Below are 24,803 nucleotides of genomic sequence, written 5' to 3'. Positions count from 1 at the left end.
GCTGTCATTAACAAACAAGTAATAACAGGCACGGGTGAAAAAGTGCTCTTGAAAGCATCTTACATACTAAGTTTCTACATGACAGCGCCAGATGTCCTACGTAAAGAAGCTCCAATCACAAATACTACTAGAGCATTTTTTTTTTTATGCCACCACAGTGCAAGTAGCTCACCAAATTCCACATATCATGCCTCTCTTCTAATCTCATTTCTAGCAATGCCTCCCAGTTGAGCATAAAAAGATTTCTAGTGAAGCTACCAAGATCTCAAAATTAGGCAGCATCTGTACATTCAGTGAGACCGCTACATGCTTAAATGTCAGAACATCAAGAATTGATAGCAAAGGCAAAATCACACTTCATAATTTTTACTTGGGACACTATGAGCTGTCGAGTAACTGTGCATAACAGCCAACACATGCCGCCAGGTAAGTTCTATTTGGTATCTGTGTCATCTACCACGCCTTTGGAAGCATCATATGCAGAAAGGAAGAAGGAGCTCTGATTTTTCTGCAGGAACCTGAAAGCGAAATGATCAGGCATTATATAAATATAGATATTTGCAAAAAATTCTTCCGGATCATCCACAGACATCAAATCCTGCTCTTCATCAGTAAGAAGAATAGCATATTTCATGGAATTTGACAGTATGTAAAGAAGCAAGGTTATGCTAATTAAGGCTTCCAATTCCAAGCATACGTGTGAAACGAGGCCTCCTGTTGGAAATTAACAGTGCCAAAATCCTGTGAGGACAAAATGGTTTACACCTAAATTCTTATTCTTCATAAAATTCAATGAAAACCACTAAGAGCCTGCTTGGAGATTTCTACCGGATTAGGCTGAAAATTCTTTAGGAATCGAGCCTATTGGCCCATCTAGTTTGCATTCTCCAAGAGCCTGTCCACATCCTAGCCCACATCCTAGCCCTTAGGCTGAAGGAATAAAATAAAATAAAACTATGGTGGCCTTTTTCTTCTTTCCACAGGATTTTGGCTGGGTGGAGTTTGGTTGATATAGGGCCATGCGTAAATGGACAGCCCAAACCACGAATCCTACAGAATTTCCAGCCCAATTCTATAGGCATAGCCAAACATGCCCTAGATATGACATACCAGGTATAACAGGTAATATTTTACTATTGCCAACATACTTGCACTATTATGAGCTTAAAACATGTATCGAGACAGCAAGGTTGGCCATACCAGTACCGAACGTGTACCGAAAGTCGATATGCCACCTATACTGATACTGGTACCGTCCGGTTCGGTACGGTACGATATACCATGATCTAGAGCAATAAAAAAAATTTGATATAAAGTAGACACATCAATATTAAAATTATTATTACAAAAATTATTTTTTTAAAAAAAAAGAAGATAAAATTGCCGAGTGGACTCCAGCCCGGTGGTTTCACCCCTCCAAATGGAGGTTCTGGTTTGAACCTTGGGATGCGTTTCCGAAGGATAGGGCAGGTAATTCTTGCCATCATTTCTCACGTAGAATGATTGGTGGCACTCCCACCAATAAAGCAAGGACAGAGGGGATGGGGGGATCCTGCATCTAAATTTCTATTCTTGTTCACAAGTGGTTTCTTTGACTTATATCATGTGTCTTGCATAAAATAATTCCTTTGACCAAATCCTTCTTCCCTTGGTCAGAATTTTTATTGGAAATTTAGGTGAACCAAGTACCCGCCAAAGACAAGAATCCCTTATGCCAAATATTGCCTTAGTTGAGCTTGATACTAGATGGTTGGCTTTAGGTCAACAGCTTATTGTAAAATGTTCAAAAAAAAGGGTCAATAATTGAAATCCAGAGAAGGGGAGGGGGGTGGGGTAGAGAACTAGTATTTTCGAGAGATTGTAAATGTCCCAAACAAATTTGTAGATTCTGCATCTGAATTTCTATTATTGTTCACAAGTGGGTTCTTTGTCTTATATCATGTCTCACATAAAATACTTCCATAGATCAAATCCACCTTCCCTTTAAAATTTAGGCGAATCTTAAAAGTATCCTCCAAAGGCAATAACCTCATATGCCAATGTTTGTCTTAGTTTGAGTTTGATCGTAGAGGGTTGGCTTCAGCTCGACAGCTTGTCGTAGAATGTTCAAAAATTTTAGATCAATAATGATAATTACAATTCCAAACGCCAACACCATACGAATGTTTTAAAAGGAAGTCGGTGGCTGACAGGCGCGCCCCAAGGTCAAGACAACACAGATATAATAAATTAAAGAACAAACATAGAGAAACACATCAAATAAGACATATACTCGTGAACATCAAATACTAAAATATAAATAAATTTCATCCAGCATACTCGAACATGATACAAATTGTTAAGGCAGGCCCCAAGCAAAGCTGCCTAGGTGACTAAGGTGGCTTCCTTTCAATACAATTAACCACATAGATGGGATTAAGCTTGTTTAAGGTCATCATTTTAACTTCATTAACCATGCATGCACACACATGATGCTCTCTGATACATGCAAAAATAAAGAAACACAATGAAAATTAGGTGAAGAAAAGTGTGTTCTCCACCTACTACATAGTTTACCCCCTTACCCAAAACAGAAGCTGAAAATAATACAAAATAATTCATTGAGAAGCATGATATGAACAGACAGATAAGTTTCTTAATGCTATATACGATCATGAAAACTAGACAAGCAAATACAGTGCATACACGAACTTCATAAAATGTCATTAAGAAGGGAAGCCATACTTGAGAAAGTCCACCAGCTTCTGCTGCAATTTTGCCAGTGATTCATCTTCCATGTTGACATAAGCAAGTAATTCAGGCAACTTGACTGCAATATCAATGAAGGGTTGCCAAAAATCAAGACATAGCCCTCAATTGTGTCTCGGTAACAAGCAGAATGAAGAAAAATCAGAATGTTCCCAATATTGCTTAGCTATTTTTAGAATAGATTGCATACTTTTGTTTCATATAATGCATAAACATGAAAATGGCAAACATATCGTACTGCTGATCACACGATGTTGGAAATCAAACATTTCCAAACTATTAAGTACAGTGAGCAAAGATGGGTGGCAGGATAACTTATCCTTTTATGGAATTCAACAGGAAAGAGCTAAAAGTCCAAGTACGAGAAGCTTATGAACTATAGCAATTATAATGCTTTCAACTAATATAGTTGTAGGCCAAATATTCCTTATTTGCAGAAAAAAACAATTATCAACAAGAACCTTTTACATTTGGTTTCACAGAAACATACAATTCAGATATAAATTCAATTCCATCAGATGGAATTTTTTTAATCACGAGATTTAGTTAAAGTACAAGGGTTTAGGATTTATTTAAGAACTACATAATGATTGGAATTTATTCCAATAGCAAAGATACCTTATTAATAAGTCAATTTGATGATCTTTGAAGTCTCTGAAAAGATGGGCCAGATTAACAATCTCAAGCATTGATACAATAAAACATGGGGTACAAGTGATAGAGCAATTGCAATACTGGATAGGAGCAATAGCGTCATAAAACAAATGGCTATACCACCATATATTACATCCACATACGGTTAATATCTACAAATATAGAGCAATTGCAATACTGGATAGGAGCAATAGCTTCATAAGACAAATGGCTATACCACCATATATTACATCCACATACGGTTAATATCTACAAATATATAGCATAATCAACCTACTGTCTGAAAACATATTCGCCAAGTCCCACCAGCCTATGATGACCACACAATACTACATATCTCCAGTTTTCTCTAAGTTTTCTTATAAAACACTCGAATCTCCTCATGCTTTTATATAAGTATATATGAAAGTATGAGATTCAATTTATCAAAATTCTAATGCACCTTCAGATAATCTAGTGCTAAAAAATAAGGATGCCTTTTCGGGGCTATTTGGATTCCAAACGAACTTATCGGTCTGATAAGATCTTTTGGTGGGAGGCTGATGCTTTTGCAAGGTTCGGGAGGTGGTTCTGATCACTCAGGGAAGACAGGCACGACTAATCTCTCTTTTTCAAATCATCTTGGAAAATAGATTATCACCAAAAGGCATGGAAATTGTTCGAGCTGCAATACTTAAATATGTTAATACTACTACTGTTTGGTAACAAGCACAAATTGTTAGTTCTATTATTGTAAATATCACTATAAATTATCAAGAAAATTAATGTCGTTTTATGCATTATTTTATTTTATATATTTTATTTATTTTAAATATTAAAAATGGTAATTGCATGTGCATCCGCATATATTGCCACATAGCGCATATGCACCGTGTCCTCTTCATTGCTTGTATACTGCAGCTGCTTTTAAGCAATGGTTCATCCATTTAGTTTGTTACAACTTTTCTATTATGGAATATGGAAGTCCATATTTATTACCTAGATATAAGGACTCCATGAATCCATCAATTCTTAATACCTATTTCATGGATATTTTATTTTAATGATTTTCTAAATATTGTATCTGTAAAAAAGTAACAAAACTATATTACAATTAGTCACATACAACTATGGATTGCATAAGCTGGTCATGAATATATCATCAATAACCAATTTATAGGAGTCATATCTAATTGTTTGACTCTAATATATTTTTTGTAGAAACTAAAGTAATGGGTCTTGGTCCATCAGTTTGCTGTTAAGAAGTACATATGGTTGACATAAATGTTAAAAATGTTTGATTCCAGGTTGGTTGTACCGGTATCAGGACTCGTACCGGTTGCCCAACAGTATTGTACGGTATAGTACTGAGACGTGTCGTTCCGAGCAGTACCAACAAAGGGAAAGCTGGAGAGGGAGGAGCAGAGAGGAAAAGAGAGAGAGAGGGAGGGACAGGGAGGGAGGGAGGGGATCAAAAGCCCTCTTCTCCTCCACAGGCCACAGGGGGTTGCCCTTGTTTCGAAATGAAACAAGGGCAAAGCTCTAATTTTTTTAAAAAAAATTCTTAAGTGAAGTCAGCAAACAAGAGTGACCCCCTATGGCCTGTGGAGGAGATGAGGGCTTTCGAGCCCTCCCCCCCCCCCCCCCCCCCATTCCTCTCCCTCTCTCCCTCTTCCTATCCCTCCCTTTCTCTCTCGCCTCTCTCCCCTTCTCCCTCTCCCCATCTTTTGCCGGATTTTTTGAATCGAGGGGCGAACCTTTAAGAGCATTTTAAGTGCCGGCTCGCCATCCGGTATGATTCGGGGTGACATAACGAACCTTGGTTTGACTTATGCATCATTAACCATATAATTTTCTTTAAGAGCACTTAAAATATAATCTATATAAAGATTTTAACTACATACTAGCACACGCAAAGCAATTCATCATATTATTCATGGGCTACAAAACCCATTCTTAGGGTTCTTTGCTATTATCAAGATCAAATTACTATTACCGGATCTTAAATAGATGATAGTCCTTCAAAAGTTGATAAACCTAATAATACCAAATTAATGTGAAATGGGTGAACCCTAACATCAAATTTCAAGTTTCTTAGACATCTAGTGTGATTTAATGAACATATGACATAGAGGCAGCAATTTTTGACCCGATCTGACCCACCTGAACCTAACCCTTTGGGTTTATAGGTTGGGTACGGGCGAACCAAACCCGACCTGCCAGAGGTTTAAGTTAGGTTCGCATCAAGGCCCCTCAACCCATTAGGTTAGATGGGTATATATTATTTATTCTTTTAATATAAATGTATAGTATCTCTTTAAGTGGTGGATTTGTGGGGTGATGTGAGCTATTGGAAGTGACATTTGTTTAGAGAATTAAGATTTGTATTGTTAGTTTATTTACTTGTTATATCGTGATTTAGTCCAAAAACTATGAAAAAAGAATACTCTTACAATGTAAAGCCCACAATTAAAATGGGCCTGGGTTAAGTAAAACACGTCAGCGGGTTGGCTGTGGGTCGGGTTTAAGTTAGGCCCCATGGCCTTTCATACATGGTCCTAACCCTTCCCAACCCATCCCATGGATTGCCACTCCTAATCACAATTTGTTTTCTAATCTAAGTATTCTGATCTGAAATACTTCTTGACAATTTGATAGGTGCTGCCATATCAAGAAAAGATATTGATTTCCTTGAGGGGCTTGGACCTCCAATTTAGAGAAGAAAAAACTCTAGGAAGTTTCATTCATGCTTTGGCCTTTAGGTCTGTTGCAATATATCGACTCCTAAGAACCCTTATTGACTCCTGATGAAATTAGTGAATTGACTCTTATGCAAAAAAATAAAAAAATAAAAGAAATCTAAGGACAGAACAACAAATATAGACGTTCCAGAAAAGAACAAAGTAAGGCGCAAAAAAGTTTCACAAAAAAGGAATTGGACTGTACCACAGTTCTTAAGAAACTTAATTAAAGCTTTAAAAATGAAAATAAATTAAGACTTAACATGATCACAGGGCTTGGTCTATGGAGCAAAAGATATGAAGCCAAGGGGCCAGTATCCTGTGACAGGTCTGACAACTTCTATCATGATGGTCAGAATCTATAATCCATTATCTAGAGAACTAGAGGAGAAAAAGTAGAGTAACACTCAGATGGTCTAGATTTAATCATAAAAAGTGACTGACAGCCCGAGATTTAAGTTAGAATTTAGGAAGGTTTGGAGTGTTGCTTTGACCTTATAAGTGAGCAGTCGGCATAGCTTAGATAAGGATTAGACCCTGATATTCAGGGATCTTAAGTTTAGTCAAATAAGTGGGTGGTTGCTAATTTACTTGGGAATTTACTTTCCTATTTTAAGAGACCTAAATTACTTGTAGGAGCCGTGAGGCTATTAAAAGGCTCTACAACTGGGCGCTGAAAAGAGCATTTTATGTCGGTTTATTTTTGGTGAATGAGAAAAAGACTGGAGGCTAGGTTCAGACATCTATTCCCTCTCATCTCATCCCTCCTCTCTGTTTACCCTCTTGTTCTTCTTGTTAGCTCTTCTTTTCCCACCAATTTCTCCATTGCTTCTATTACTATTCTTATGTTCTTTTTTTTTTCTGCACTCAAAGAAATTTTCACTGTTTCTTCTTTGCTTTTAATTTTTTTTTATCCCCAAAGGCTTTTCTGCCCCATTAACAAGATAACGTAGCAATTTCTACCTTACTTTTCCTTGATGTTAAAGTCCATCTACCCTTTGCAGGCTACACCCAAAAATGGACTTGCATCAAGATGTAATGGCCTAATGACTTAAGCTTGGATTAATACCACTCCAGTCAGGATAATTCCAATGAATCTAGGACTTCCCTAACTCAGGCCAAAGCCAGACTCTTACTTTTTCAATACTAATGGGAAATAAGATTTCTAACAAAAATGAAATTTGACTATCACTAAGCAAGGACAAATTTCTTGATCAAGAGAAAGTCAAATTCCTTAGGCCCTGTTTGGGGGAGCTGTTGGCAGTAGAGCTGTTAGAAGTAGAGCTGTCTGAAGTAGAGCTATTATAAAAAGCTGTTTGCTGTTTGGTAACTACATTCGTAAAGTGCTGTGGTACTTTGTTTTGTGTTTGGTAAACAAACTGAGAAAGTACTTTTATATGACAAAATTACCATAAAGGACATTGCATAGTATTATACAACAGAACATAATAAAACATAACATAAATTAATACATAAATATACGATATAGTATAATATTATTGTAATATAAAATAATATTATGTTAATATAGCATAATAGTAATATAATTATTAAAGTAAATTAATATTTGGTAATATAACATAATATTAAATTATTTAACATAACATATTAATGTATGATGATATAATATAATATATATATTATATTTATAGTATAATACAATAATAAAAGTATAAAATATTATAATTATTAGTATAAATTAATTTCTCATAATATAACATAATATTAAATTATTTAAAATAACATATTAATGTATTATAATGTAATGTAATATAATATAATATTTATAGTATAATACAATAATAAAGGTATAAAATATTATAATTATTATTATAAATTAATTTTCCATAATATAACATAATATTAAATTATTTAAAATAACATATTAATGTATTATAATGTAATGTAATATAATATAATATTTATAATATAATACAATAATAAAGTTATAAAATATTATAATTATTAGTATAAATTAATTTTCCATAATATAACATAATATTAAATTATTTAACATAACATATTAATGTATTATGATATAATATAATATGATATTATATTTATAGTATAATACAAAAATAAAGGTATAAAATATTATAATTATTAGTATAAATTAATTTTGCATAATATAACATAATATTAAATTATTTAACATAACATATTAATGTATTATGATATAATATAATATGATATTATATTTATAGTATAACACAAAAATAAAGGTATAAAATATTATAATTATTAGTATAAAATATTTTTTCATAATTTTCCATAAAATAATTTTCCGCGGTCCAGGCGCTCTTCTTCGTGGTCCACGCTCGAGGAGGACCTCAGCGTGGGCCGCGAGGTTGATGATAAAAAAAAAACAATAGATTGATTTTGGAAGGTATGGAAAAGGATTAAAAATTTTTTCTTCTAAAATGTGGTTCAAGAGATGCATACAAAATTGAAAAGAAAAATACCTTTTCTTATGGAAGGGAGTCTGACGGTTAGGGTTCTTGGCTCCAGCAGATTTTTAAGTTTATAAAGAGACAAACTATGTAATTATGTTGTTTTAATATAGGCATTTTTGTCAAAAATACAGCTTTCCGAAAAAGCTGAAACAGCTTCCTCCCAAAAGCTCCAAATTGGAGCTTCCTCCCAAAAGCTGTTTTCAGCTTCCCGCAAAAGCTGAAACAGCTTTTTGAAAAATTTACCAAACACAGTTTTTCATCTAAAAGTACTTTTGGAGGGCCAGAAAGTGCTTTCTGGCCCTCCAAAAGCTCCCCCAAACAGGGCCTTAGTCTGAAAGGGTTCGTAGACCTACTAAAACTTCCTGGCAGTCTCATACTCAAAAAATCTGTATAGAAATGTTCATATTATTAATACCAATACCAATTGTGCTTGAAACTGACATCAAACGTAACCATCAGTTCAAATCTGAATTCTCTGCTTGGCACCACATAAGAGTAGGCTGCATATGGAAACTAGAATGCTAACTGCGTTGCATATACAGCCGGAAATAGGCGGTATATGCAGCCATGCAATGCTAAGTGAACTTCCTCTCCTGCCCATATGAAGTATGACTGCATATAGACAATGCAGTGCGATCAAGGGACCACATCCATAGCTGCATGCACTGCATTTTAAAACAGGAGTAACAAATATGGACATGCAACCGATTGCTTCACATCAGCTTGACATACAAAGAAAAAAGAGCATAACTAAAAAAATACTGAACACATTTTTCTGAAAGGTCATATCTAATAAATTCTATTAATTCAAATAATGATTATTCTTAATTTCTCACTATGGTAGAAACAAATCCTTCAGAAAATCTATGCACAATGTTTTTTCTTAATGCATATGATCTCATAAAGAGAAAAAAACTTGTATACACGTATGTGTAAATTAACATATCAGTGACGAACACATTGTATATAACTAAAAAAAGTTAATTTTTCTAGAACTTGCCATCCTAATTTTGTAGAGTACTTAAATGAAAAATTAAGCGTAAACAACCAGCTTTCTTCAGCTACAAAATCAAGTACATCTTCTGATAAGCTTACGAAACCATAAGATAGAACACACTAATAAAATGAATGTTCCCCAATCTTATCTTCTGATGTTGAGTGTATTAATTGATTGGCCTTTTTATCTTTCTTGTATTTGCAAGATGTTACCCTGCTCCAAGACCACCAGATGCACACTATGGCTTTTCAGCCTCCATCTGCTGGAACTGAAATAGTTGACAATTAAATGGCCGCTGGATACACCAAACCTCGTACCCTTCATTATTCTAGGCCAAATTTATACACATCATAGTGGATTATGTTGTGAACAAGGTTTCGATATCAAGGATTCGAGGTGGCAATCAGTGGGTTGGGTCAGGTTCAGTAAGGTTGAGCTTATATAACAAGGATGACGGGTCTGACCCAAACCCGACCCAACCCTCTAGCAGGTCAGAGATGCCTAACCTAAAACCAACCCGCTTTGGACTTTTTATTGTATGGGTAGGGTTTTTTTAATACATGGTCCATAGTGTGCCATAACAGTCTGTACCAGTGCCTACCATACTAGCAACGCTTCAGTACGTGATAGGGGGAGCATACCAAGTATCGATATGCTGAACCGACCCCATAGCATGCGTACGACACTGTACCAATATGGTATAAGTACGGATCTGGTACCAAGTTTACAAACCACAATTTAGGGTGAGTGCTCTACAAATTATCTCAAAACCTGTTTTGCTATGACAAATAATTAGAACCTGTTTTACAATAAAAAACTGAACACGTCCATTCTACTATTAAAAGGAAACACCAGCACCATGTAAATTTATGATTCATAAAACAAAAGTCCAAATATAAATTTTGGAAGGCTTAATACTGGAACATGACAGGTGGTTAAAGGGCAGCAATATCACCATGAAAGAGACATAGGAAAACTAACGGGAGAATGGAAAATCTAAAAAGATGAAGAAAGGCCATGTGTATAAAAAATCAAATGGAACACATATATATATATATGCATACCAAAAAGGCGCAGTAGATGTTCCGCACCATAGATAGTTGAAGGAGAGATATTATCATGAATTGCTTCTTGATATTGTTGACGCTCTTTTTTATACAAAAGCGTAGCTGGCAGCGCCTTGTCAAAGTAACAACGTAACCCTTTTAGTATCTCACCAACTGATTCAGCAATCCTACAAGCATTTTAAACTCATTATATAATGCACAATTAGAAACTGATAAATCATAATATATATGAGAATATAAAGCTAACATACTATCATCTAATGGCTGGTGGATAATAATTTCTGCAAGAAAATATACTAAACATCGAAAATTATGGAACGTGGATGTCATAAAGGAAAAATTGACATGTAACACCTTTTTTTTTAGTAGAAACACATGGAACACTTTGAATGGTTTCACAGGGCAAAATGTTTGCACAACATCGAGAGGCTTGCAAGAGACATGACAAAAATTAGAAAAAGAAAGAAATTTCATATTATGTATTTCCAATAAATATTGAAAAGGTATTTTCCGAGCTTCATGAAAAATTATATGAAATGAAAGTTTTAGGTTTTAATGACAATCAAGCATAATGCTTTAAGACAAGCGCCCACATGAGTCAGAATGAAGCAAGTCTCGTCAATTCTTAAAGAGCCAGCCAGCCAATGGAAATTCTAAATGGTGATGAAAGGGGAATGTGCATACCAATTAATGTCATAAGAGAATCTATTTGTAATTATGTCAAATGAGTATCGCTTCTCATCCCCAAATTTCCCAATCAGTTCTCTGTCCTATATGGCAGTTGAGATCAATGCAATACATGGGGTAGGGTAACGTCACAGGGGGGTTGAACCAATCACCAGGCATCATATTGGAATGGGAAATGGTGTGGGAGATAGACTGGTGTGCACATTAGTATTTTCATCAGGAAGCATTAGCCACACCCATAATAATAATTATCACTTGCTGACTGAAATTCAAGGAAAAACCTCATTCCAAAAGACAAGCATTAGAAATCTTGGACATGCCACCAGATAATCAAACATGAGAAAGCTTGGATCTACCAGAGTTCTTACGAATTAGACAGAAAGTAACATCTCAAAGAAAGGATAAATGCATTCCTGCAAGAAGGACCATGACTCCACACAAGCAGATACAAAAAGAAATGCAATGAGGACATATTACAGTTCAATGTATATGACACTAGAGTTATAATGCCCTATACTTACATGCCATCCTTTTTCATCCGGTAATCAAGGTACTTCTTTAGGATATCATCAACATTTGGGGAACGAGGAAGCTTGACAAGCTGCTAATTGGGCATTCTCAGGTCAGATGCTTCTCATGATAGAAAAACATATGTTAAAAGGCAAAATTTTGAAAAACTTGATTTAAACAAAATCAAACATAAAATGATCAGAATAATGGTAGAAAAACTGATTATAATCAGCATGGAAGTGCAAAGCTAACAAGCACATGAAGATCTAAACGTAAAAAACTCAGGAAAATAATATAAGATATTGAGTAATCATCGAGAAGATGATAAGTAAAAATCAATACAATACAGAGAAGCAAATAAACTTCTTCAGAATTCATATTGTTGAAGTGCAATTGGCAAAAATCTGTTTATCTTACAATAAGGACATATCATCTTATAACTTATAAGTGACCTCAGACTAACCATTAGAGGAATCTATGCAATATTCACATCTCATCTCAGTCCCTGAACAGTCGCGCAGAGAGATCCAGGACCATAAATATATGGTGATGTAATATCATGGGCCAAAGATGGGGGTTAAAAGAAAAAAGACCCAACAAAGTAAGATCTTCACTTTTCTCTGCTTGTATTTTATTGATCTAACTATGAAGTGCTATCTCATTATAGCTACAACAAAGGTTATACGGCAGGCTCTTTCAAATCCTTGCTGGCTTTCTGCAACAGCCACATATATGACAAAGCAACTACATCACATAACAGCCACTGGAAATGTAACTAAGAAGGTTACCCAAATGACAAGCATCCTGCTCCTATTGTAATATAAATTATCAGACAAAATGACATCACCCATAAAACTGGCCATTGAGATTTGTTTTTCAATCTTGGAGTGCACATGTTCTGTCCATTGGCCAAAATGTACAGGCCAAAATTACTGACGGTATGAATCCAAACTTGAAAAGCATACAAGTTCTTGTGAAAATGAAAAACGAAAAAGATCGGTAAATCATGATAAATATAGCAAAATGAAGGCAACAACATTGAGATGTACAATTCAAAAGATGCCGAATAAAATACTGATGGCCATAAAAGCAACTGGATTATTGCAATTATAAAATGGAAAATCAATTAAGCTATAAAATCTATAACAATTTTTCGTGGCAGTTGTTGCTATTTTGCAGATGTGGTAAGCTAATAAACAATGAATACACATTGATTTACTTCCACATACTTTTTTATTTTTAAGTTAAACTATCAATTAGGAAGATTGCTACTGTAGTTTTTACGAAGAGCAAGGGCAGATGTGAGAATGAATAGTAGAATCAAGAGAAGAAAGAAAGAAATTGACATTGAAATCTATAATCACCCTTAAAAATCAGATTTATACTAGCGCAGTTCTCATTCTGAGCACTACCTCAAGAATAATATACAATTACCTATGGTCGACCATGGGCTAGGCTTCTAAGTACGTATCCATGTACTTGTAGAATCTTTCTCCTTCTAAATGATGATGGTCCTTTTTTTCTTATTTGAGATTGATGGTGTATTCCCTTGTCAAGAAAAGAGTGGTGAACAGGTCATAGGGACAGAATGGTAGGTGCTCCTCCCTCTGATATAGTCTTCCCCAATATAGCAGAATTAGTTTTTGGGAGGATGAAAAAGAATTACTCAAGTTTTGCTGCAGTTTCCTAGTTACATAGGAGTTGTGCCAACAAAATGGAAGTGGATCCATCTAACAGCCGGAACAGGTAAACGTGGGTGTTGGATTGCAGCTCCCTCTACTGACTTTCAGATTTACGGGGGGCAAATGACAACCTCAGCTCCTGATCTATAGGATTTTGGAAATCTGAAAGGACAGGAGGGGGGGTGGACTAAGAAGATAGCAATGTGGTATATTATTAACATACAACTGATGAGCCCAAAAACATTTTAAGCAATAGAAGATGGATCTGCCTGCTTTCTTCCCTTCTCTCTTTCTCCCTTTGCATTTTCTTCCTGTCACATGGGAAGCACACAACCAGAAGAAACATGAAGCTGGATGCAGTGCCAGTACCGTCAATAGAAACCCAGGAATTACCTCAAAAACCTTCCTTAATCCTAAATTCTGATGTTAAAAAAAACATTTAAGAATGCATTAAAAACAACTAACAACAGAAAAAAACCAAGAAAAAGAACAGCATCCAAATGAGTTATCGGGATGTGTGGTACCATCCCAAGTTCAGGATGGCCCATCCACCAACCCAGTCCTTGACAGATATCGGGTTCGGGACCAATATTTAAAACATCATATGCTACTGTCCTTACAGAATTAGGACTCTATGTGTGGTAGAACAGAATCATGTTTATATAAGTTTTTTTTTCATGATACAAAATAGATTTCAATACATATTAAGACTTGCGCCTTCGCATAATTTAGTCCTATATCATGTATATTAAGGGGGAGATTGATGCGATTCCATGCTTGCGCATGTGCCCACCACTTCCAATGCTACAACATCAAAGTAATCGATATATAGAACTTTACATAATTCATTTCTTCAAAAAAGTCCAGTGATTAATGATTCTTTATGAATTATCTGCATGTGCTGATGAGAAACTGAGCTCAGACGTGTCAATTTATATACTGTAAGTTCTCCTTAATCCAAACTAAGTGATGCTGGTAAGTTCGATGATACCCTCAATTTTAAAAGATATAATAAAAGAATATCCCAGTGCGATCCACCTGCCACTACGGGGTAGGGTCTAGAGAGGGTCAAATATGCACAGCCTTACCCCCTGAATGTGGAGACTATTTCTATATTTCGAACCTGTGACACCTAAGTTAATATGGAGCAACCTTACCACAGTGCCAAGGCCTACCCTCTGATTTTAGAAGATATGATACATTTCAACAATTTTTTACTTTTTTTTGAGAGTGAGGGTGGGAGACCTACCCAAGGTAAATTACCAGGGCTCAAATACTTGGAGATGCACCATCCAAGACTCAATCACAACCTCCTCCAAGGAGAGAACCCAGTTCAGTACATTTCAATTTTTTTATCTCATGTTTCTCTCAATATAAATATCTGATTCCAATTTTTTTTTGTTGAAAGACTGCCATCTTCAATGCCCAGACTTTTTCTCATTAGAAAGGCAAAGCTGGAGCTCGGGCATTGAACTATTCCGCAAGAGAAAGGAGGCAAACAGGGTTGAAAGCCTGGGGAGTGAACTGAAAAGCCCAGCTTGCGGCTCATAGCAGTCAAAGAATGAAATGAAGATAAAGTTAACTAATCGACAAAACATGTCATTATAATTGTTTCATCATATATAGAGTTTGACCCGATACGGGACAGCAAGAGCCATTAATAGCAAGACCAAACAGACAAACTTCTCCCCTTGCAATGTAAAGCTCTGTCAATAATGCTCATCAATAAATAAATGTTCCACAATATTAAAAACAGGCAAACAGACATTTGAGGCAACTTATATAAATAGACTCCACATTTCCCCAACAGCATTATAAGAACAAGCAATGGACATGGTAAAGATTATTACCTTACCCAGTTGAGTTACAAACTCCCAATCATCAACCAGCTGTTTCTTAAGAGTCAAAGGAAACTGTAATATCACAAGCTTTTCTACTGATTTTGTGTCTTTCTCCTATCAATTGTCAAACAATACAAATTATCACAATAATGGTGCAAACACAGATCACCACTATTAGTAAATGCATTTCTATTCAAGACCTTTCGGATAGTTAATCTTATCCTTAGAGGAAGAATAGTCTCATACTAAGCTAGTTACGAACCCAGAAAAATTATACATCAAGCCAGATACAAACAATAATTTAAGAGCACATCAAAGTTTGAGAGTACTGTAAACAATATATTAAGGTATAAGAAGTCCTATACTAGGATCATGATGCCCAAAACTTTTAAACATGCTTAACCAAGCTTCGCCGAACTGGTATTGGAGGGCATATCAATCGGCAACCGGTTCGGCACGATACAAGTCCTTACCATGTTGTTCTGGGGCATGCCGAAACATAGAGAGTCGGAGAGGAAGAGGGAAAGGAAGGGGGAAAAAGAGAGAGAGGGAAGAAGGGAGGGAGAGGGGGAGAGAGAGAGAGAGAGGCTGAGAGAGAAAGGGGGGGCTCGAACAGCTCTCCGTGTCATCGTCGGGGGGTGGGGTGGGACGGCTCAAATAGCACTCCTCATTGTCGTTGAGGGGAGGAGATGGAGAGAGAGGGAGAGCAAGACTTACCTAGCCAGCTAGGGCGACGACAAATGGGATTACGGTTTCAAGGGGCGAACGAAGCGAGAAGTAAATGGAGGGGGACGATCGATCAGGCAAGCAAGACAATCATTCAGGCGAGTGACATGAGCAATGGAGCTTCAAAGCTCTGATTAAAGGTGGAGTGCGTTGGGGGAGGGGGGGGCAGAGAGAGAGGTCGTCGGACGGCATCGGGAGGGGGGTGGCTCGGGAGCCTTTAATGGACATGAGAGTTTGAGTAAAATTGCCTATAATAAACACATGTAAAGGTCTAATTTAAGTTGTATGCATTGCTAGATATGTTTAAGTTGTTTCAGCTTATAGATGATTGGAAAATAACCAGTGCACTAGATTAAAGTAAGCAAAGCGCACCTCATTACCAAACTGAGGCTTCCGCTTCTTTCCTTTTGCCGCTGTATTCAAATATAACAGTAGAACCAATAGCATAATTCATAAGATGCAAGAAAAATAATTGGACCAATAATAGGAAATGAAATTCACAATAAACAATCTTTAGTTTTGCTACATATTACCCAAAAAAAAATCACGGAAGGAACTAAATCATGTGCTTCATCTCTATTACATGCAGCATAAAGAGGATTTTTATCTAAACAAGGGACTTAATATGGTTCATGGCAATCAATTAAAAAATATCTGATCTGTTACGCATGGGGAAGTGGGCCAACTACAAAGCTTCATTTCACATGTCAAGATGAAAGCCCATAGGACTGTTTCTCAACAATAAAATATCTCAATCATATATAAACATCAGAAAGCAGGCCATGAATTGGATTGCAAAACATAATAGTGGGAATAAAGCTTTTTATCATCTAACATAGCCTGAGATAGACATTTGATACTTGTCACTCGGTTATTTTTCCCATACCATCTAATATGCATGAAAACATTGTTTCGAATAAATGATCAAATGTTCAGATTCTTATGGTGTGTTTATAGATATTTGCAACCCAATCATCGTAAGGATTCATTGTTGTGAATAAGTTAACTATTTATACATACGTACATATACATATACATATATATGTGTATGTATATATAAATGGCCTACTGGGCATTTACTAGTAACTCAGCATCTTCAGGTTTCAAGCAAATTTCCCAAATTGTAACAGGTAAATATGACGTACATTTTTCTGACCATATAGTATAGCAACAAATAGAAAAGTCCAGAACCGCCAAGCTAGATCTATGTAAATTTTAAAACAAGATAACATTTCATCATCCCAAAGGATTAGCATATATTGCTTTGCTTGAAAAGGCTAACTTGGAAACCTGATCTAAAGTTTAAAAATCATAATATATCAACAAAAAATACTTAAAAGACAAAAGACAGCGTCATCAGTAGAAATAGGAATGAAATACCAACTCACAATGGTTCTTCAGATCTTCTTTATCAGCTTTTGCATCTGTTAAACCAGAGTTAACACATACATTACGCTAGCATTCCATAGAACATACACAAAGTGCATCTAATTAATATATATAAAGGAGTATTAGGTTGGCTCATGTATGTGATTTAGTAGTACGTACACATGCACACGCAGTCAATAAGCTGTCATCAGAAAGTCAACCCTCTTTAAGTCAGTGCTGTATTCATGGCTAACGTAACTTAGACATGAGAGGCATCTATCATGAGATCTAAACAAAAAGTTGGCCAAAAGAAAAAGCCACCACATTACAAACAAGATTTCAGCTCATTCACCACAAAGCAACTGTCAAACATCCCTCTACAACAGAAAAACTACCTACTGATGATGAAAGAAGACAATATCTGATGTAAATGTTGCATTTCCTCTATGAGGAACAGATTATATGCCAAAAGGCCAAGCTGAAAGATGATTCCGACATGCACGCACACATTCACAAATTTACCTGCAGGTGCACCCCCCCCCCCCCCCCCCCAATAGACATACACTTATTATGTTTATATGTAGAATGTGTTTTTATGTATTTACTTGCATTCACAAGCAAACAACAAGCCTCATTTGCTCAAACAATTCTCTCTTATCAAGATTAGATACTAGTCTTATGCATGTAGAAGTAAGAGCATACCCAAAGACTCACTCGAGACACGTAATCAACTAAAATAGGGTGCTCCAAGTAGGTAGCCGAGGAGTCCTCAATGCAGAGTTCAAAACTGTTCCATTAGAAATATTTAGAATATGAATACATAAGTAGTTGAATAGGGACTCGATGCAGTCATAGACTGTCCACAGTTGCACCTTAATGGATTCTAAAGGAAAGTCCAAAAGGCTTAATAAGTGAATTTGTGAGCTTGCTCACAAAATAACATTATAAACAATACACAGATGAATTTATCTTGAAGAGTAAAGCACTGATCATTTGCTAGATCAAATCTTAAAATCACGGCATTGTCTCTTGCTAGATTAGTTATATAGCATAGCAGTAATTATCAAAAAGGACCCATGTTAAGGTATCTCCCACATAACTTTTCCTTAATGTTCCATGAATAAGAACATGGCGATACAGTTTAATTTGTTCAATTTCCATTTTATCAAACCAAGATTTTACCAACAATCCAAAACATACAGAACAAAAAAAAAAATCAACCAAACATTCCAAATGGAACTTAACAGGTAGTTGACTGAAGGATGTAGGCATGACAAGGCTAGTTAAAAATAAACTACAATTAGTAAACAAACCATTGGAGCCTTTTGGCTTATTTTGTGTTGATCGCCCTGACTTTGGAATTTTGTCAGCACTCTGGTTCTTTGCAAGTTCCTGCTGCTTGCGGACATTTTCAAGAGTAAATTTCATCAAGCGATTGGTCCCAACCCATTCGTCCCAACTAAAGAAAAAGAAATTTAAAAAATTAGAAAAGTATTTGTCCAGTTAAGCAGAGTTTGTCTCGATCACATGTCAAACATGTATAAATAGACAATTCTTGAAATTATATTGATCTATTGTTCTAAATCGGCTTGAAATTACCAATGCATCCTGAGCCAAGCATGCTAAAAAAGGATGCTCGCGTGTACCTCATTTGTCAGTAGAATACAAAACAGTCGCTATGAACCAGCAATAAAAGAAGCATGGTAGCTGGATGACCAATCATGTCACTACTAAAATGTTCAACAGTAAGCTATCCTGGCCAATTAAATATTGAACGCAAGCCAGCAATATATGGATGACTTTGAAGTCAGAAATAGGATAACTTGATATAATTTCATAATGTAACACAATATTACAGAAGGATGAAGCTAGTGAATCTAGCGCAGAGAGAGAGAGAGAGAGAGAGAGATTGGCCGGCGATCAAGATATAAGAGGCTAACCTGATCCAAATCCAACCAAAATAGATTCATTGCCACATTAAAATTCAATCAGATTTTTTTACTGATAAGATTAACCAATCATAGGTTTCAAGCATCACCCTCATTGCCACCACATAATTTTGATATGCATGATTATTTTCCTAGAATATCTTAATTAAAAAAGATCATGCATCCACTGCTTTAATAATATATCCGATACATATTTAGAAGCAAATGCATACATGAAAAAACTCAGTCCAATGAGGACTTTATAACCCTTTATTGTTCCATCAAATCAACCCTATTAATTTTGTAATACATCAGGCACCTGTTCAGTGACACCCTAGGAATCCATTATCTACCTTAGATACCTTTAGAAATTCACTAACCCAAGATATGTATTAAATTTGGAAACAGATTTTTGATGCATAATGATAAAAGGATAAAAACATGATTATGCAAGTATCCGATCCATAACCGCACCATTTACACCAATACTAACCATTATCATACCGATACATGCCAAAGGTATGCACAAGGGCAAAAGCAATAATCTGTGGCAAAGTCAATGTTTCCAGTTATCAAACATGACATTCTCTGCCATGCATTTGCACCTACTACAGCCCATATTTGTCGAGCTGAAAGTTGTATCTATTATTTGCCACAGTGAACTGTCCTCTTAGTAAATAGCTCTACCATATTCAATGTCTTAGAATTAAAAGAAAAAAAGGGAAAAAGCACCAGCCCTTAACCAATTCTAAATCACGAGCCTGACTAGCACTTAATTTCATAAAAGAACCAACATAAAAACAAAAACATACAACTTGTGGCAACATCTACAGGGCTTAAGGTATGACTTTCCTAGGTCTATGGTTCGCATCGCAATAATCTTCATATAAAAGTTTCATCTTGAGGAATCTGGCTTTTTAAGACCAATGAAGGAAAAACAGATGGCATTACCTCAATTTTTATATGATTATTACCACCAAGAGGACCTCATCATTATAAAAGGGTTGATTCTTTCTTCCACCACCATGTTTATTATACCAATCAAAAAGAGCATCCAAGAAAGTATCATGGAACGAATGATTAATTTGCCAATCCATACTGTGCAACATCATCATATATTCTAACCATATCATTGTTCCTGGTACCAACGATTTGGTGACAGCTTTACAAATCCTCATTCACCAAGCATTCCTATTCAAGGCTGTTTCTAATGTTATCTCAAGCTTTTCCATATTTGTCTCACAAAAATCAAAACCACGCTACCTTAGAGGCCTTCCTTTCCTCTTCCTACATCAACAAAACCGACACCCTTAATTTTTTCTCCAAGTCACCAAAGTAGTGTTGATCCCAAAATATCCCACAAGCACCTCTCCAATTCATCCCACCACCTTTTGAAAGAAAAGTTATATTGCATAGCATTGAAAGGATTGCTAGCCAATATTATGGGATACAGCCTGAAAATCGTTATCCTAATTCTTTTCGAGTTAGCTAAAACAAGCCAAACAACCCTCTTCTACCCAAGTCAATTTTTCTTCAGTCTTTCTTTTTTTTTCTTCTAGAAGAATGACTAAAGTCATGGAATGAAGCCAAGTTTGTTTAAAAAGTAGGTTCAAGATGATCTGAAGATCTAAATGAATTCTTTATCGAATATTTGATTTTTTTTTGAAGTAAATAAACAAAAAGAACCTGATTATTTGCTTCTAGTTCATTCCTATGGATGACTAAACATTCAATTATAGATAGGACTCTTACCAAATCGTTCCTTTGAGAGCTTCCCCAACATTGCATCCAGGTCCATTACCGCACCAGCAACATTCAAGTAAACAAGGAATAAGCAAAGCTTTTCTATTTGCTTTTTCTCAATTTTAAAATGGTGGAAACTCTGCCAAGTATTCCTTTTGAGTTGACACAACTTGACTTAATATTGAGTTGAGAAGATGTTTTGGATTTTCAAACATTGGTTTAAACCTCAGTTTGCTTCATCCATACTCCACGTTTATGATTACATATTTTTCCAACCTTTTGAAGAAGTGATTCCTTTCTCTTAGTAAATTAAACAAAACATATTTGCACGTGAAATCCCATAAAAGATGCAGAGGCTTGTGTACTAACCTAAAGGTGCCACAGCTGACGGAGGCATCTTAATAACGCTCAAGGCCTGTTATTTCTTGATGGAAGATAAAGAAGCTACGGGTTTCCATTGAATATAGATTCTACAATTTACTCTTTCAGTCAAAGGGCATTTGATGACATAAAAGGTCCCACATATGAATCAGTGTGTATCATGTTAAGAAACATCATTCCTTGAAAATTTTATATGACAGATGCAAAAATGTTATACTGCGTAGATGATCATAAATCTTCATCAAGCATGAAGGAAATAAAAGCAGACTCATTTTATTACTATTGGAAACTCCAGTGCTTGGTCAAATTTTCTCAACAAAGAAATAAGAATCTGAAATATATATAGAGGAATAAACATCAGTAAGGACACAAAGAAAATACTTAGAGCAGTCGCATCCAGATCATACTTACTTCTTGCTCCAACCCTGCAAAATGAAAGGCAGAGGTTACCAATTGTTGGATATCTATATATATTTGGCTGACGCTAAACCATAGGGCCAAGAATAAGAGCAAGCATTGATAACCATTCAAGGGGGAACCCAACTGAGAGGTATGAAAATAGACGTGATCAGATACCAAACCGCATTAGATGTAAGTATAATAACTTAACTTACAAGATAATGGACGAAATATCTCCATTCATCCTTTCGTGGCTCAGCTTTTTGAACCTTGACCAAGAAAAAATTAAGTTTTAAAAAAAAATTATAAGCGGGATGTTCGAAGAAAAGAGATATGTATGCATGTATTTATATATATGTATGTGTATATACATCTATGTATGTATATGTAAGTATGTATGTATATGTCTATGTATGTGCGTGTGTGTATGCGTGTGTGTGTGTGTGTGTATGTGTGTGAATGTATGTGTGTGTGGATGTCTGTCTGTGTCTGTGTATGTCTGTCTGTCTGTCTGTGTCTGCGTGCATATGTATATGCGTACGTATGTATGCATACGTATGTATGCGTACGTATGTATATGCGTAGGTATGTATATGCGTACGTATGCGTGCGTGCGTATGCGTATGTATGTATGTCTGTGTCTGTGTGAGTATGTATATGCGTATGTATGTATGCGTACGTATGTATATGCGTAGGCGTATGTATATGCGTACGTATGCGTGCACATGTATGTATGTATGCGCGCGCATGGATATGCATGCGTATACGTATGCGCGAATGCATCCGTATCTGTATGTATGTATGTATATATAATATATATATATATATATATATATATATGTACATGTACGTATATGTACATATATACATATACATATATGTATATATATATATCTTTAGGACCCTAATTGGACATGACATGCATGTAAAACTTCAGTTGTCTCCCTAATCCTCCAGTCAAATATCCAGTCTTCAATATCTTATATTATAGCGAATTTCATCAATTTGAGCATCTTAACAAGCAAAGTTCATTCCTACCCCAGCATCCCCTGAAAAGAGAACTAGAACCACTAAATTTACTCTCGCCTAAACATAAACATAATCAGGAAAAATTATGTCATTTTAGTGTCAAATTCTAGAGATGGCTAAAGAAAAAAAATGATGTAAATCTTTTATACAGTTCGTTATTCAAAAACAAAACAATGCAAATGTCCCGAAGTAGTTGTCAAAAATCCTGAGAAATTTTTTTCTCTAAGTCCACAAAAAGTAAATCTGCGGCACATTACAATTATTTTTGAGAGAAGTGGGAAAATACAACTATGGCCAAGAAGCAAACTTTATTCAAAGCTCTAAAACTTTAGATGACTACTAACAGACTAATCTTTCCACAACTGTGCCGCATATAATAGCAACAGCATAAATAGAAAATAAACAGACAAAAAGAATCACCACCAGAGAGTAACAAGAAGTCGATAAAGAAGAAACCTGGTACAAATTTCATAGCTGATTGCAACTACGGTCAAGAAGTGAACTTAAGATCTTTGACGACAACGAACAAACAATTCTTTCCACCATTGTGCAGCAAAATAAAAGCGAACCCGTAAAAAAATCGCAACAAGAAGTCAAGAAAGATGATATCTTGAAACCAAAAAAAAGTGACTTCGAAAGAGCGATAAAATTTAAAAAATGTCAAGAAGCGAGAAATCTTGAGACCGTAAACAAAATTACAACAAAAGAACGATAGAAGGATCGAGAAAGAAGAAATCTTGAAGCCCTAAACCCTGACCTTGGCTTCGTAGATGCGAGGGCCGTGGTAGGCGAGGACCTTCTCTCCCTCGGAGAAGAGGCCGGCGGCGGGGGAGTCGGAGGCGGAGGGGTCGGCCTTCGCCTCTCCGCCCCCTTCCATCGGGCTCTCGTCCCCGTCCCCGTCCCCTCCACCCGTGTTGGAACTCCCCATCGCCCACCCTCACTTCTCACTTTCGCTCCGCTCCGCCGCTGCTCAAATAAAAAGGACCCACTTCTAATAATAATTCTTTGATCGTGTGCGAGTCTGCTACACGATATAATCGACTTTGTGTAACGCTATCTGGACCGTTAATGTAACGCACAAGTTGGAATATATCGAATTTGGGTCGGCACCAGATCCAACTGGTTCGAATCAAACGCTTCTGGACAAGTCAAGTGGGTCCCGTCCAACTGTAAAAATTTAGAACGATCAGGTAAACAAGTGTTGTTACCTGAACTGACCTGGTCTGCCAAAAGACTGGTCCTGTCCACACCACACCACCACCCCCCCCCCCCCCCCCCCCCCCCACCCCCCCCTCCCAACCAATACTGCCATCCGGTAGCCCCTGCCACCCTTCTTCCACCTCCTCTCTCTCTCTCTCTCTCTCTCTCTCTCTTCTTCCACCTCCTCTCTCTCTCTCTCTCTCTCTCTCTCTCTCTCTCTCTCTCTCTCTCTCTCTCTCTTACTCACCTGCCCCAAAGCCTCCTCTTTTTTGTCTCTCTCTCTTAGCTAGGGCTGAGAATGGGTCGGATCCTGAGTGATCCCGATCCGACTCGGTTTTTAGTTCGGGTTCTAATTTTGGACCCAAACCCGATCCAGTTGAAAATTATGTCGGGTTAGGTCGGGTCCATGCCTATAAATTTTGACCCAACGGGTCATTCGGATTGGGTCGGGTCGAATCCGGATCTATGTATTTTTATATTCAAATTTTTACTATATAATAGTAAATAACATCAAGCAAAAAAATGGGTTGGATCGGGTCCGAATCCGGGTCGGATTGGGTGGACCCAATCCGATCCGAAAAATAGAACAGTCCAAATTTAGGATCCGATCTGGCCGCGGGTCCTAAAATTCGGATCGGATCGGATCTTACGCAGGTCGGGTCACGGGTCG

General features: G+C 36.4%; 1 protein-coding gene across 8 annotated transcripts; it reads right to left on the bottom strand.

Moving 5' to 3' along the window:
• Positions 1 to 115: 115 nt before the first annotated feature.
• On the bottom strand, positions 116 to 23,900 carry LOC103723639 (protein MRG1-like). Of its 8 annotated transcripts, none has more exons than XM_089928877.1 (11): positions 23,691 to 23,900; positions 22,117 to 22,173; positions 21,917 to 21,932; positions 18,767 to 18,912; positions 17,474 to 17,509; positions 16,458 to 16,498; positions 15,369 to 15,473; positions 11,848 to 11,927; positions 10,637 to 10,806; positions 2,725 to 2,809; positions 116 to 518 (listed from the first exon to the last, which is right to left on the bottom strand). In XM_089928877.1, the coding sequence occupies exons 2-11, from the start codon at positions 22,142 to 22,144 to the stop codon at positions 434 to 436; spliced, it is 792 nt and encodes a 263-aa protein (XP_089785003.1). In that variant the 5' UTR covers positions 22,145 to 22,173; positions 23,691 to 23,900; the 3' UTR covers positions 116 to 433. The 8 variants fall into 8 exon arrangements, with proteins under 8 accessions (XP_089785003.1, XP_008812828.2, XP_008812829.2 ...); XM_008814606.5 differs by having other exon boundaries at positions 21,917 to 21,930; positions 22,120 to 22,173; positions 23,691 to 23,896; XM_008814607.5 differs by having other exon boundaries at positions 10,664 to 10,806; positions 21,917 to 21,930; positions 22,120 to 22,173; positions 23,691 to 23,896.
• Positions 23,901 to 24,803: the final 903 nt, after the last annotated feature.

The sequence above is a fragment of the Phoenix dactylifera genome, chromosome 2 (genome assembly GCF_051530095.1).
Source record: "Phoenix dactylifera cultivar Ajwa chromosome 2, Ajwa_hap1_PhDact_Kaust_v1.1, whole genome shotgun sequence".
NCBI lineage: Eukaryota > Viridiplantae > Streptophyta > Magnoliopsida > Arecales > Arecaceae > Phoenix > Phoenix dactylifera.
Note: the sequence above shows the minus strand (reverse complement) of the source record. Positions and strands in the feature narration are given on the sequence as shown.

Coding starts and splice junctions, on each gene's coding strand:
- LOC103723639 (XM_008814606.5), bottom strand. CDS start 23,861: ATGGGGAGTTCCAACACGGGTGGAGGGGACGGGGACGGGGACGAGAGC. Junction 11,928..15,368: donor TTGTAACTCAACTGGGTAAG/GTAATAATCTTT, acceptor CCCAATTAGCAG/CTTGTCAAGCTTCCTCGTTC. Junction 519..2,724: donor AAGCTGGTGGACTTTCTCAA/GTATGGCTTCCC, acceptor TTTCGCTTTCAG/GTTCCTGCAGAAAAATCAGA.